The following is a 15,997-nucleotide window of genomic DNA, read 5'->3' on the forward strand; positions in this document are numbered from 1 at the left end:
AAATATACCCAAGAGGAGTAGAGGCAGGAAATAGTCAATCTCAGGGCTGTAATCAACCAATTAAAAACAAAGAGAATAGAAAGACTCAACAAAACTAAGAGCCAGTTCTTTGACAAAATCAGTAAGATAGATAAACCCTTAGCCAAATTAACCAGAGGGCATGGAGACAGTATCCAAATTAATTAACCCAGATATGAAAAGGGAGCCTAACAACAGAAAGTAGGCATGCTTGCTAGTCCTGATTTTAGTAGGTTTCAAGTTTCTCTCCATTTAAAAAATTAAAAAAAAACATCAGATCCTACACCAAAAGCCTATACTCAATAAAGCTGGAAAATCTTGATGAAATGCACAATTTTCTAGAGAGATACCAAGTTAAATCAGGACCAGATAAACCATCGAAACAGTCCCATAACCCCCAAAGAAATAGAAGCAGTCATTAAAACTCTCCCAACCATCCCCCCAAAAAATCCCAGGACCAGATGGGTTAAATGCAGAATTCTATCAGACCTTCAGAAAAGACCTAATAGTAACTATTACACAAAATAGAAACAGATGGAACACTACTCAATTCATTCTATGAAGCAACAATTATGCTTATACCTAAACCACACAAAGACTCAATAAAGAAAGAAAACTTCAGACCAATTTCCCTTATGAATATTGAAGCAAAAATACTCAATAAAATTATTGACAACTGTATCCAAGAACACATCAAAACAATCATTCACCACTATTATGTAGTCTCCATTCCAGAGATTCAGGGATGGTTCAATATATGGAAATCCATCAATGTAATCCACTACATAAACAAACTCAAAGAAAAAATCCACATGTTCATCTCATCAGATGCTGAAAAAGCCTTCGATAAGATACACTACCTCTGCATGTTAAAAGTCTTAGAAATATCAGGAATTTAAGGCCCATACCTAAACATAATAAAAGCAATATACAGCAAACCAGCAGTCAACATCAAACAAAATGGAGAGAAACTTGAAACCTACTAAAATCAGGACTAGCAAGCATGCCTACTCTATCCCTATCTATTCAATATAGTTCTCAAAGTTCTAGCTAGAGCAATTAGACTACAAAAGGACGTCAAAACGATACACGTTGGAAAGAAATAAGTCAAAATACCATGGTTTTCAGGTGATACGATAGTATACTTTAGTGACCCCAAAAATTCCACCAGAGAACTAAATCTGACAAACATTTTCAACAAAGTGGCCAGATATAAAATTAACTCAAACAAATCAGTAGAGTTCCTTTCCTCAAATGATAAACAGGATGAGAAAGAATTAGGGAGACGACACCCTTCACAATAGTCACAAATAAAATAAAATACCTTGGTGTGACTCTAACCAAGCAAGTGAAAGATGTGTGTGTCAAGAACTTCAAGTCTCTGACAAAAGAAATCGAAGAACATCTCAGAAGATTTCCATCTCCCATTATTATGGATTGGCAGGATTAATTTAGTAAAAATGGTCATCTTGCCAAAAGCAATCTACTGATTCAATTCAATTCCCTTCAAAATACCACCTCAATTCTTCATAGCATTAGAAAGAACAATTTGCAAATTCATTTGGAATAACAAAAAAACAAAAACAAAAACAAAAACAAAACAGGATAGCGAAAACAATTCTCAACAATCAAAGAACTTTTAGGGGAATCACCATCCCTGACCTTAAGCTGTATTACAGAGCAATAGTGTTAAAAACTGTGGAATTGGTACAGAGAGACAGGCAGGAAGATCAATGGAATAGAACTGAAGACCCAGAAATGAACCCACACACCTATGGTCACTTGATCTTTGACAAAGGAGCTAAAACCATCTAGTAGGGAAAAAAAGCCTTTTTAACCAACTGTGCTGGCTTACCAGGAGGTCAGCATGTAGAAGAATGCAAATTAATCCATTCTTATCTCCTTTTACAAAGCTCAAGTCCTACTGGCTCAAGTACCTCTACATAAAACTAGATAGACTGAAACTAAGAGAGGAGAAAGTGGGGAAGAGCCTTGAAGGAACACAGGGGAAATTTTCCTGAACTGAACACCAATGGCTTACCTTCTGTAAGGCAAAGAAGACTGAAAATTTGAGTTTATGAATGTACAATTTCTCACTATGCAAGATATAATGATGCAATATGAATTTATGAGATTTACAGATCTAAAAGAACAAAGCCAATTGCACTAATGTGCTAGCTTGCCAGAAAGATACAAAGGCAGGCAGATTTCTGAGTTCAAGGTCAGCCTGGGACAGAAAGAATTTAGATCCAGGTATGATGGGAGTAGTGATCTCAGAGCTAGATCCCAACTATCTAGCTTATCTAAACTGTGGAATTGGTACAGAGAGACAGGCAGGAATATCAATGGAATTTATTGCCTGTGCTTACAAAGGCAGGCATCCTCTGAAATCATTTGTTATGTTAAAAATGTGCTTGCTGTCTTTTTCTAACAATCAAGGGACTAAGGTCATAAAATGCTGATTCATGGGATAATCAAAAGGAAGCCTATGGTAATGATTGAACTGATATATAAATAAAAGACTAGGCTTTGGTCTGCAAGAGCTGAGCTATCAACACATTATTCGTGAAAAAACGGCAGCTGACAGACTGGGAAAGGATTTTTACCAACCTTGTATCTGATAGAGGCCTAATATTCACTATATATATAAAGAATTCAAGAAGTTAGACTTTATTACAGTGTGCTGTGACTTCATACTTTGTAAATAACTTCACTGATATTTATTATTCTAAATACTAAATTCCTAGAAGTTGATAGTGGAACAATAGGAACCAAAGTCAGGGAACTCAGAGGCTGCTAAAGACTGGGAAAGAGTTGGTCAAAGAGCACCAAGTCACAATGAAGGGACTTTAGTAAGCCTGAGCATGGCAAACATGGCTCTGCCAGAACTTGTCCTTCTCTACCAGTCCTTGTGCCTTGCTGAAAAGCATTAGATTATACTCATAAAGCTAGCCACCAAGGGCTAGTCCCTTATTCAGCTAGCTATTCACCTGAGGCTGACTACCAAGATCCAGCTTTCAAAGAATTGAAAATCAGCAATCAAAAGCCCCCTAGTTGCTGTGCTAATTAAACTGTCCAATCAAGATTAAACACCTTCTAACACAGGGTTTCATTTTTATCTGTATAAATAGACATTTTCCAATGGGCTATGTCTATTTATAGTCTATGACTGCTATCCAAAGGCAGTCCTATGTCCCCCATCCTCATAACAAATATCACTCCCCTTCTACCTTGATTTCTTCCTAGTCTTGAATACCCTGTCTTTGTCTCTTATTCTCTGCCCTTTGTCTCTCGAGGTCAAATAAATCTCCTTTGTGCTGAGAACTTGGTCTTGAAGTGTTTGGTGCCAATACCAGTCTCTTTAAACAGGTTAACAGGCGCTCTGGCTTGCTACTGCACAGCATGCTGTCTGGACACACAGAAGAATATGACTCACTGGAGACTAGGAAAACTTTATCATCAGTGAATGAGAAGCATGTCATGAGTGTATCTTCTTGTCTAAACACTATGAGGTGTCACATGAATCAATAATATGTTGTAGCTTGGGTATGTATATAATTGACTTTACTGAAAAATTCCAGTATAAACATTAAAAATGTAAAAAGAAGAATGAAAATTTTTAAAATGAATCATTTAGTAATCATTTATAGAAAAACTATTCCAAATAATAATGCAATATGTTACATCACATAAACAGTTAAATAATACGGGCTTAAATAAATAATGAATAAATAAGTAAATAAATAAACAAACTGAACGGAAGCAGAACAAATGCCTTTACAGATAGACACAACATTGATCATTGTTGCTGAAATATCTCAGCAACTTTCTTGAATTATTGCCAAACTGAGTGACGTTTTTGAGATGGCAGAGTCTGAGCAGTGAGGTGCTGTGTCCTAGTCTAGGAGAGTCATCTACACTTTGGCTCAGGACTCAATTCTCTTCTCTCAGTTTTGCCAGCAAGTTGGCTGAGGAAGACAGGGCTCTCCAGACTTCTGCTCTGACCACCTCCCAGGCACAGGGGCTGTGTTTCTTCTCTCTCAGGTACACAGTGATCCTGTGGAAGTATTTCCTCACAGCCAGCAGGGAGTCTTCCTGGGTCAGGGCAGGTTCTTCCACCTGCTGCATCAGACAAGCTTTGAGGCCATTGAGCTGCTGGTGGAGGTCATCGCAGAATGAGTCTAGGAGGGCTGCATCCCAAGCAGCAAATGAGTCCTTTGATGTGAAGAGGGTCAGGACCTGCTGGGTCAGCTCACTCAGGACAGGGATGGCTTGAGCCTTCTGAATCTGCTGGGCATCCACCTTCTTCAGGGGGAATCCAAAGTCCTTCCTGTCCTTCAGGCAGGAGAGAGGAGAGAGTGCCCTCATTTGTACCAGGAGTGTCAAGGCTCTCTTGTTCCTGAGGTTTTGTGTCTGAGGCAGGTCACATCCTAGAGAGCAGGTTGACCAGTAGTTCATCAGCACCAGGATCATCAGGAAAGCACAGAGCCTAGCCATGGTGAATTTTGCAGATGCTGGTAGACCTCTGGGCTGTTTTATCCTGAACCTTCCCCTCTAGGTTTTCTAAAGACCATCCTGTGTAGATGTGTCTTAAATAGGGCAAATACTAATTTTCACTTCCTGAAATCTCTTATTTCCCAATGATCTTTTCACTTTCTTTAACTCATTCTGTTTCTGTCTAGGCATTTTCTCTGAACTGTTTCAGTTTTCACTATTGTTTCCTTTTCCAGTACCCCCCTCTAGAATTTTCATTAACTGTTTCACCATGCATAGTCTTTGTTAGGAACTTATACATCCATTTTAAGGACAAAATTTCTTGTAAAAATTTCTCATAAAATGTATTGAACTTTATTTTACACTTAACTTTTTATATACATTTTTTTACAAAAACATTTAAATCATAAGTTAAAATGTGAATGTTTAAATTAAAACATATTGAAATAATTGTATACTTTAAAATTATTTTAATAGTTAAAGCTCTAAAATTGAGTTCTTTATGTTGCCTTCATTAAGTATAATATAAATGTATATAAAAGGTTAATTTAATCATCACTGTATATTAGTATTTATCTAATGGTTTTCATGTCACCATAAGAACTTAAGGTATAAAGAGCCGTACTATTCAAGCTTGATGGCCTGACTTTGATTTCTGGAGCCTATAGTTGCAGTAGAGAACCAACTTTATCTCCATCAATCCTCCCTTTCTTTTCCTCTCCCTTTCTCCATCCCTTCTTCCATCTCACTCCACTCTTCTCTTCTGTTCTCTTCTGTTCTCTTCTCTTCTCGCCTCTCCTCTCCTCTCCTCTCTTCCCCTCCCCTCCCTTCCCCTCCTCCTCTCCTCTCCTCTCCTCTCCTCCCCTCCCCTCCCCTCCCCTCTCCTCTCCTCTCCTCTCCTTCCCTCCCCTCCCCTCTCCTTCCCTCCCCTCCCCTCTCCTCCCCTCTCCTCCCCTTCTCTCCCCTCCCCTCCTCCCCTCCCCTCCCCTCCCCTCCTCTCCTATCCTCCCCTCCCCCCTCTCCTCTCCTCTCCTCCCCTCCCCTTCTCTTCTCCTGTCCTCCCCTCCCCTCCCTTCCCCTCCCCTCCTCTCCTCTCCTCTCCTCCCCTCCTCCTCTCCTCTCTTCCCCTCTCCTCCCCTCCTCCTCTCCTCTCTTCCCCTCCCCTCCCCTCTCCTTCCCTCCCCTCCCCTCCCCTCCCCTCCTCTCTCCTCCCTTCCCCTCCCCTCCTTTCCCCTCCCCTCCTCTCCTCTTCTCCTCCTCTCCTCTCTTCTCCCTTCTTCTTTTCCTCCTTCCTCCCTTTCTCTCTCTCTTTCTCTCTCTCTCTCTCTCTCTCTCTCTCTCTCTCTCTCTCTCTCTCTCTCTCCTTTTCTTGGACATAATCAGCATTAGATTCTTAGAAAATTATTCTCTAAGTTCCAAAAACAGGAGGAAATTCTTTTACATGAGAGTTTCTTTGAAACCTTGAACTGTGTCATTTTTGAGCTCAATTAGTACTTATGTATTTTAGGAAAAAAAAATAAGTCAGGAGTCAAGATATAATAGAAAGCAGCTGTACAGTGAGCAGAGCTGGGTAATGAGGAGAGAATGAGGAGCACACACTTGGAGCACTTTCTGCACCAGGGAGGAGGAAACAAGAACAGCACAACACAAAGATGGGTGTGGGACAGCAGGGAGGTACTGGGAGTCTATCAGAGACAAAGCTGTGTATGTGCACATATGTACATAATTATATAGTGTGTATTGTTGTTATGCATCATACATATAGTACATCATTTATAATATAGAATTTTATCTGTAATTTCACTTTAAGTTTCAATCTAGGACACTTATCCCTATATTTGTCAGTTGTGAATTCTTATTGAATAGTGAATTCAGTGATTAATATTGAGTGTCCAATGTTTATAACGGCTGAGATATTCAGGAAGTTCTGATAGACAGCAAGGGTTTTCAGTGCTTTAACTGTCTGTAGTTTTTCATTTAGTCTTTTATCTTTCCTGGGGTATTAGTTTGAAAAATCTCCACTTCTGTTTTATTTCTCTTTTCTGCTTTCCTAGAAAGAAAACCCCAATGTTGGTTTGTGGCACTGAACCAAAAAAAAAAAAATGATGTCATTGGAAATCAAAACTAAAAAATGAACTGATGTGTTATTCAAATGACATAGTAGCAAAACGTTAGCTGCTGAAATAAAATAGACAAGATCTATGGTAATTAAATAAAACAATGTCACCAAATGACTATTTTTTCAAGCGATCATCAGTGTCAATGTGATTCAAATAAAATATTCAACAGTGTTTCTCCCAGCTGTATCATGTTTAGAAAACATATGGAACCATGGAGATACCAAAGAAAAAACAGGGTTGTATTCCTCTTTTTTTCTTTTTTTATTGAATATTGTCTTCATTTACATTGCCAATGGTAAAACCTTTCCCGATTTCCCCCCTCCCCTAAGACTCCCAACCCCTCCTTCTTCCCCCTGCCTCCACATATATGCCCCTCCACCCTACACACTCCCACCTCCCCCCACCTCTGTTTTCCTTTGTTGGGGCCTCTGTTGAACCTTTCCCTGACCATGGACCATTCCTCCCATTGATGCCCAAAAGGCCTTCCTCTGCCACATTTTTGGCTGGAACCATGTGTGCCCCTTGGTTGATGGTTTAGTCCCAGAGAGTCTTGGGGCATCTGGGTGGTCGAAATCTTTTTTTTTCCCATGGAGTTGTAAACCCCTTCTGCTCCTCTGTACCACCCTCAGCGTTGTATTCCTAATGTAGCAATACCTGATCTGAAATTACAGCTTACATCTAAGACAAAGTAATTGCACTAACCAACCCTTCCCACACAAAGCTCTTGCAGTTCATGCCAATAAACACAGAGAACCACAACTGTTATAAAAGGTTTATTTCTTGGCCTCAAGGATCATTGCAGAAGAGGAAGCAGAAGAATTGTTAAGAGCCAGAGATAGTAAATTACTGAAGCAAAGCCATGTTCTTGAACATGGTAATTACTGACATAACTGAGAATGGTTATTACTGAATAAACATGACCAAGTCAGACAAAATATCAGCTTGGAAAATAGAGGCAATTCCACTTCCATCTGAGGAACTATGGCAACTAATGACTTCTGGAAGACAGCGATTCAGTTATCCTCAGCAATGGGGCCCCTGAGAGCATCTAGCCATGTTCCACAATATGGTGCTATACCATACACAACTAGAAGGACTAAAAAGAACCAAAAGCAGATGGAAGAAGAGGAAGCAAAAGAAGGAGGAGGAAGACAATGACTATTGCAATGAAGAAGAGGAGCAGAAGAATAAATACATGGGAAGAATGTATACATTAATACATGGAATCCATGAATACATGGAAAGAAAGAATGGGAAATAAAAGGAGAAAAGCCCATTAAATTGAGAGGGAGTAGTGGTGTTTCAAGCAATCAATTTTATATCCCTGGTGGGGTTTTTTCCAAGGGCTAGTTCTTGAGACTACTATGAGTAGATCTAATTCCCAGTTTCTTCTTGGTATGTTTGCTTTTTCTGTATAGGCAGGCTAATCATTTTTCTTGATCTATTTGCATTGCTGTTCATGATTTCACATTAAGAAACCCAAAGGGTTGAACTCATTGATGATAAGAGTAGATGACAGATGCCAGAGGTCAGGGAATTTAGATGTTTAATATTGTGAATGTTAGATGAATGAGAATTAAAACACATTATGACAGGAGGAAGATTATCTGGCTTTTCACAGCACAGCATGCTGTCTCTACATCCAGAAGAATACTATATAGTGGAGAAAAATAGAGGAAAAGCTCTATGGTTTGTCTAAACACTGTGCAGTATACACATGTGTCTGGTGTAGTTTTTGACATTTTTTCTTTGTATAATTTTTACAGTGTAGACTATAATGTTAAAAACACTGGGAAAATCTTAAATACTGAATTAACTAAACAAAAGTGCTTCATAAGGCAAATTTGTTTGAATACAAAATAATTTAATTACATATAATGATTTAATATATTAAGAAAATGTAAGATGGCAAGATTTATCATAGATTAAATTATATTAATAGCCAAATAAATAAATACATTAATATGACCAAATGGATGCAAAAACAAATACTTTTATATACAGACAAAATTTGAACATTTTTGCTGGAACATCTAGGCAGATAGTTTGTATTCATACCAAAATAAATAAAATTTTAAAGGAGAGCTTATAATGTCAGATGCAGTGTTCTAGTCCAGGAGAGTCCTCTCCACTTTGGATCAGGACTCACTCTTCTTCTCTCAGTCTTTCAAGTAAGCTAGCTGAGGAAGACAGTACTCTCCAGACTTCTGCTCTGACCATTTCACAGGCACAGGGGCTGTGTTTCTTCTCTTTCAGGTACACAGTGATCCTGTGGAAATATTTCCTCACAGCCAGGAGGGAGTCTTCCTGAGTCAAGGGATGTTCTTGCATTCCCACCTGCTGCATCAGACAAGCTTGCATGTCATTGAGTTACTGGTGGAGGTCACTGCAAAATGAATCTAGGAAGGTTGCATCCCAAGCAGCAGATGAGTCCTTTGATGTGAAGAGGGTCAGGACCTGCTGGGTCAGCTCACTCAGGACAGGGATGGCTTGAGCCTTCTGCATCTGCTGGGCATCCACCTTCTCCTGGGGGAATCCAAAGACCTTCCTGTTCTTCAGGCAGGAGAGAGGGAAAAGTGTCTTCCTTTGTGCCAGGAATGTCAAGGCTCTCTTGTTCCTGGGGTTATGTGTCTGAGGCAGGTCACAGCTCAGAGAGCAGGTTGACCAGGGTTATCAGGAAAGCACAGGACCTAGCCATTGTGGATCTTGCAGATGTTGCTGGTACTCTACGCTGTGTGGTCTTGAACATTTCCTCTGGGCTCTCTGAAGACCATTAATGTAAATGTCTTAATTAGTGAAAGTTAGTAGTTTCCATTTTCTCAATGCTCTCTCCTCTCTTTCCATTCTTTCTTCACTTTCTTTAATTCATTTTCTTCTTGTGTCAGGAATTTTCTCTTAACCTTATTGTCTTAATTATTTCTTTCACTGTCACTTCTCATCTCAACAAAGATATATTACAAGTTTTTTCTTTTTAATAAAATTTTCACTAACCATTATAACACAGCTATTCATTCAATGATTGCAATTTTTATACCTAATATTCAGACAAGTTTTATCTAAACATCGTATTTAAAAGTTATTGAAATTCATATTACAATCAATTTTTGTTAATATTTATATAAACTACATAATTATTTAAAGTATAATCCAATGTATGATGCTAATTTATTGTTTCTAATTTGATTGTATGCTTTTAAAATTTTCAATGTTTGATGGCTAAAAATTAGCTTCTTTAAATTTCTTTTATTAATATTTTTAATTATTTATGTAAGACATTAATTTGGTAATTATTGCACATTAGCTATTTGTCATGCTGTTGTGAGGGTTCAGTTTGTAAAATGGCTTTCTTTTTAAGGTTGATGAACTGAGTTTGCTTTCTGGAACCCATTGTTGCAGCAGACAACAAATGACTGGAAGTTGGCCTCTGACCACCACATTCACAATGTGGTAAAGTTGTGCTTCTCACTCACATTCTATGCACCTATGCACACAAACTCATATCCACATGCAGCATCATATACATTCACACACTTAATTTCATTGACACCCACTCACACTATAATATACACACAGATAAACACTTCATACACTTATGCACATAATTACATATACAATCATTCACACAACTCCACATATACACACAAATTCTACTCAGACATATAGACATACATTCTCATATACTGAGGCATACACATTCAGACACTCATTCACATATTTCTAAATAGGCACAAACTAACACAAACATTATTGAACATATGCATACCATCATTCACACATAAACACCAATACACACTCACATAGATACACAGTTGTATACATTTATGCACATAGGTGAATGCACACTGTTTACACCCATACATGCTACACATACAAATGCAAAACACATACACACCCACAAACACACAACACTTATATGTAAACACATACCCACAAAAATCACACATTTACAGTTCCTACACATATACTCACACTCATAGACAACTTGTACACAAAGGCAATCAATGCACAGAAACACAAGCATACTCAAAGGTGTAGAAGAACCGTAACAAAAATCTCAATGCTAAAATTTTTATTTATTTTGTTTCACAATTTTAAACCATTAACCCTATGGAATTCTGCATCCATTTCATATTTGGAAAAGCATGTGATCACAAAGTTATTTAATTTATACTGACCAAAAAGCAGACAGAGACAAAGTAATCTTACAGATAAAGTTTCATAACCTTATTATTGAAAAGGCTCATGACCTAATGGTCTGCTCATCTGATATAATCAATGGGTTTTCATTGATAAAGTTTGTTCCTTGATGATGTAATGAAGGCTCAAGTTTTCTGTGAACTCTGCTTCCCAGCATAACAACCCCCAACACTAAAATCTCCAGTGATATTTTATATCCAAACTTCAGGATACAAGTAAAGAATCTGAACTTTGTATTTCAAATGCTTAGGACCTCAACTCCTATGACACAAGTAGTACTAAAATCATAGAAACTTTTAAAATCATTTTAATAGGAATGTAATGTTTATAATGATACACAGTATATTGTAATATGCAATGTTTCCATTAAATCACAATAGAAACACTTCTGGCTACTTACCATCTCTTCAAAGCAGCTAGGTGTGAAAGGGCTTAAAAGGGGGTTAGGGGGTTAGGTGAGTGTGGCTAGGCGGCATGGGGGAAGATGTCCAGGCTGGCCCTTGCCTGGGCACCTCTGCCCCTGAGGGACCACACACACACACAGACATAGTATAGAATAGAGTTTATTCATAGTAGGGGATGGGAGTTAGTGGGAGAGAGAGAGAGAGAGAGAGAGAGAGAGAGAGAGAGAGAGAGAGAGAGAGAGAGAGAGAGAGAGAGAGAGAGAGAATAGAGAGAGCGGAGTGGAGGCCAGCCATGACCACGTGGAGGGCGGGAAGAGCCCCAGGGGCAGAGAGGTGAGAGAGTGTGGGAGAGCAGAGAGCAAAAGAGAGAGAGGAGGAGCAAGTAACCCCTCTTATAGTGGGCCAGACCTCTGGGGTGGGGCATACCTGGCTATTGCCAGGTAGGTGTGGGGTGGAGCTTAGACAGAACCCCAACAAGGTGTCTGCATAGTAATTTCTGCGTGTCTGCAGACTTCAAATACTTTTTCACTTATTTTGTAAATTATAAATCAATTTAATTTAACTAATGACAACAAATAATTATTATATTATTTTAAATTATATGAAAAGCCCTTCTGAGTAGGAGAACAATAGAGTCACTATTGTTCTTGCTTCCAAAGTGTGTCTAGCTGGACTCTTTGTCTTTCTGCTGTTGACAATTTTAGATTCTTCTTCTTTCAATGTATATACACGGTTGTCTGTTACAGACCGTGGGTATGCTGTGGGATAATCAGGATCCTCTGGTCCAGGAAGGCACAGGTCTGGCTGAGATGACAGACAGAACAAACCACACACACACAGAGGTGGCTTGAATCTGAATGTATTTTGGAGCTCTAAGGGAAGGAAGAGTTGGTATTACCATTTCAAAAGATGTAGCCAGTGAGGAAGGCACAATTATCATAGCCATTTGGTACAAGGAAATGCAAAATCAATCAGGTACAAAGTTTCTCAAGTAACAGATACAGAAGATCAATTTACAGATGCCCTCAAACTTCCTGATTAGAATACAGAGTCACTCATAGTTTACAGTAAACCTTGAAAGAGTTTGAAATTTCTTATACCACCTGAGTCTTAACAAGTTCTTGTGAGAAATCCTTATCTAACATTTAGCCTTCGATCTTGTAAAACAAAACTTCTTGACTTAATCAATGCTTTCAGTACCAGAGTGCCAGAGCCAACCTCATACACATAGGCACAGCCATAAAAACCTGCATGTGGTTGGAAGGTTGTAATTATGTAAACAACTATGAGGCAAAGCATTGCAATTCTTAAACGGGAGTTTGGTGGTTAGTGAATGGACTTCAAAGACTGGATTATCAGCCAGGCTTTAGGAATCCCCATGAAGAGAGAAAAGGAGGAAGTCAGGGAAAACTGCTACTTGAGATCTACAGGCCCATCTTAAATAGCTAGAGAGTATAGTAAATTGCCAGGTGAGATTTCTGCTTCTAAATTTACAGAGAGTTCCGTTATCCCCAGGAGACATTTCTTTTTTCGCCTATGTCTGTAAAATAACATTTTTACAGACTTCACTGGGCTACCACAGCAGTTGTCAGACACTTTGGAAACATGTCCACTCATCTTTTTATTCGAACTACCCCTGGTGATTATTTCCTTGGCTATGCAAACCTTGTTTATTGCCTTTACATATTTTCAGTCTTCATTGCTTTTGACGCCTCTATTGTAGAATCCTTAATTCCTTAATCCAGGAAGTCTGTATTTCTGTCATTTCTGTGGAGCCACTTAAGTGACAAATGTGTACATTTCAGATGAAAGATGAAAGATGAAAGATGAAAGAAATGTACACATGAAGGAATCTGATAACCATGATCACTGGGCTGGTGTATAGATAGAGATTTTTAGCTTGTGGCTCTATCTGAAAAGTCATTATTCCTTCATTACTAGGATATTCATTTGTACACATAAATACTCACAAGAAGTAAGCTGGTGTAGCCATTCTAATACCTAACAAAATAGACTTTCAACCAAAATTAATCAAATCAGAAGAAATGGAAAAGGATGCTTCATACTCATCAGAAAAATCCACCAAGATGATGTCTACTTCTGAACATAAATGTGCTGAATGCAAGGGCACCTACATCCATAAAAGAAACATCATTAAAGCTGAAACATCCAACTCCACACATTAGAATTGGGATACTTTATTACTACACGCTCACTAACTGACAGGTCATGTCAATAAAAACGAACAGAAGTTATGACTCAAATGGGTCCAATAGACATCTACAGAACATTTTACCCAACCACAAAAAAATAGACCTTCTTTTCACAGTACCTCATAGAACCTTTTATAAAACTGACCAATACTTACTCACAAAGTAAGTCTCAATAGATAAAGAAAATTGAAATTGCCCCCTATATCTTATCAGACCCCAAGTATTAATGCTGGACTTCAAAAACAACAGAAACAACAGAAAGCCTACAAACTCAGGGAAATGGAACAACTCTCTATTCAATGATCACTGGGTCAAAGAAGGAATAAGAAAGAAATTAAAGACTTTTTAGAACTCAACAAAAGTGAGTGCATTATATATGCAAACTTATGGAACAAAATGAAAGCAGCACCAAAAGGAAACTTCAGAGTACAAAGTACTTTCATAAAGAAATTAGAGAGATCTCATATTCATGAATCAGCCGAACACCAGAAAGATCTAGAAAAAAGAAACATTCATACCAAAGGGGAGTAAATGGCAGGAAACAATCAAACTCAGGGCTGAAACCAATAAAATAGAAACATAGAGAACTGTTCAAAGAATCAATGAAACAAAAGAGTTGATTCTTTAAGAATATCAACAGGAAAGAAGATCTGATCCCTTAGCTAACCTAACTAAATGAGCCAGGGATACAATATCCAAATTAAAAAATTTTCAGAATGAAAAGGGGTGTTGTGGATAGTCTTGGTGCTGTTTTTTTTTTTTTTTTACTTTTTTTAAAAAAAAATTTCTATATTCTTTGTTTACATTCCGAATGCTTTCCCCCATCCCAATCGGTCTCATAAGCCCTCTTCCCTCTGCCATTTTCCAATGGCATTGGAAACATGCCTGAAGTTCTATTTCTCTGTCCTGGTACTCCCCTACAATGCTGGACCAAGTCTTTTCAGAACCAGGCCCCTCTCCTTCCCTTTTCTTGGGTATCATTTGATATGCTAATTGTGTCTTGAGACTTCAGTGCTTCTAGGCTAATTAATATCCACTTATCAGTTATAGAATTCCATGTGTATTCTTTTATGATTAGGTTACCTCACTTAGGATGATTGTTGGGGTTTTGTCTAAGCTCCACCCCACACCTACCTGGCAATAGCCAGGTATGCCCTGCCCCAGAGATCTGGCCCACTATAAGAGGGGCTACTTGCCCCTCCTCTCTCTCTTTGCTCTCCGCTCTCCCACATACTCTCACCTCTCTGCCCCTTGGGCTCTTCCCCCCACACACACGAGGTCATGGCCGGCCTCCACTCTCTCCACTCTCTCTATTCTCTCTCTCTCTCACTCTCTCTCTCTACCTCTCTCTCTCTACCACTAACTCCCATCCCCTATTCTGAATAAACTATTCTATACCATGTCTGTCTGTGTGTGTGTGGTCCCTCAGGGGCAGAGGTGCCCAGGCAAGGGCCAGCCTGGACACCTTCCCCCATGCCGCCTAGCCACACTCACCTAACCCCCTATACTCCCCCTATTAAGCCCCTTCATCATCCTGCTGCCGAAAGTCCTCACCTAACCCCAAAATCCTTCATTGGTGTGTTGGCCGGGAATGAGAAACAACATGGGATATTAAGCCTCTTTCACCAATGGGTAAGTCTTACACCCCCACTGGTCAGAGCAATAGTCCCTGCACTTCCCGCATTTCCCCACAGGACGCTGCTGTTCTGTTCCCTCCCTCTTTCCCTGTGGAACTCAGAGGCGTGCAGTGGCAATGCCCCGCACGGTGAGTGCCACCTGGCTCGGCTAATTAATTCACTCCTACATCTTATTACTGGTTCCTTGTTTTCCTGCGCGAGGTCTTGGCGGCCCCTGGGGCTCATGGCACGCTGGCCATGGTTGCGGTTGCTCCCGGGGGCCTCACGCAAACCTTCCTGTTCCCCCACCGCCAAGCCCTGGCCTTGGCTCTGGTTGCCAGAGCGGCTACTGCAGCCCACGCCAGACCCCCTCCCACTCCAGAAGTGCTGCCGAAGCTGCCGAAGCTGCCGCTGCGGCCGCTTTTGCGGCAGCTCCGCCCCTCCCACGCCGTTGCTAGGATACGAAACAAGCTACTTCCCAGTTACTGCTGGTTACCTAACTTCCTACTTCCGCTGCTGACAGGAAGTTCCGCCCTGCGCATGCCGATCGCAGCAAGCCTGCACTCCTTTCCCATTGCTGCGCTCCACCCCCCACCACCATACTGTCCCACTCTGCTGGCTAAAGCGCAGATTTCTAGGGCCTTTACCTGCAAAAGCCTAGCCACAGCCCACGCCCCCATCAATTCTAGTACCCGATTCTCTCACAGCTCTATGGCTTCTCCCTACCACCCTGTCTTCCCTCTTTTACACTGCGTGGTCTCCCAATGTCCTCTACTGTTACAGCAGGCCATGACTGGTCTTGCAGCCACGCACAGGCAGGTGAAGCAAGGTTGGGGGACCGGGTCCCACAGCCAAGTGGTCCACACTGGCTTCCACATTCCCTGATATCGGATTGCACTTCCTTAGCAAACACCATCGGCCTAAAAAGGTAAGGT

At 40.1% G+C, this 15,997-nt stretch overlaps 1 protein-coding gene and 1 pseudogene across 1 annotated transcript; both read right to left on the reverse strand.

The window, feature by feature from the left end:
* Positions 1-3,951: 3,951 nt before the first annotated feature.
* Positions 3,952-4,515, reverse strand: LOC127679949 (interferon alpha-1-like). The gene has a single exon (XM_052175520.1). The coding sequence runs from the start codon at positions 4,513-4,515 to the stop codon at positions 3,952-3,954; it is 564 nt and encodes a 187-aa protein (XP_052031480.1).
* Positions 4,516-8,777: 4,262 nt separating this feature from the next.
* LOC127679950 (interferon alpha-12-like) lies at positions 8,778-9,330 on the reverse strand (annotated as a pseudogene).
* Between the last annotated feature and the right edge of the window lie 6,667 nt (positions 9,331-15,997).

The sequence above is a fragment of the Apodemus sylvaticus genome, chromosome 3 (assembly GCF_947179515.1).
Source record: "Apodemus sylvaticus chromosome 3, mApoSyl1.1, whole genome shotgun sequence".
Lineage (NCBI taxonomy): Eukaryota > Metazoa > Chordata > Mammalia > Rodentia > Muridae > Apodemus > Apodemus sylvaticus.

Excerpts from the sequence above, each read along its gene's own strand:
- LOC127679949 (XM_052175520.1), bottom strand. The coding sequence starts at position 4,515 with ATGGCTAGGCTCTGTGCTTTCCTGATGATCCTGGTGCTGATGAACTAC.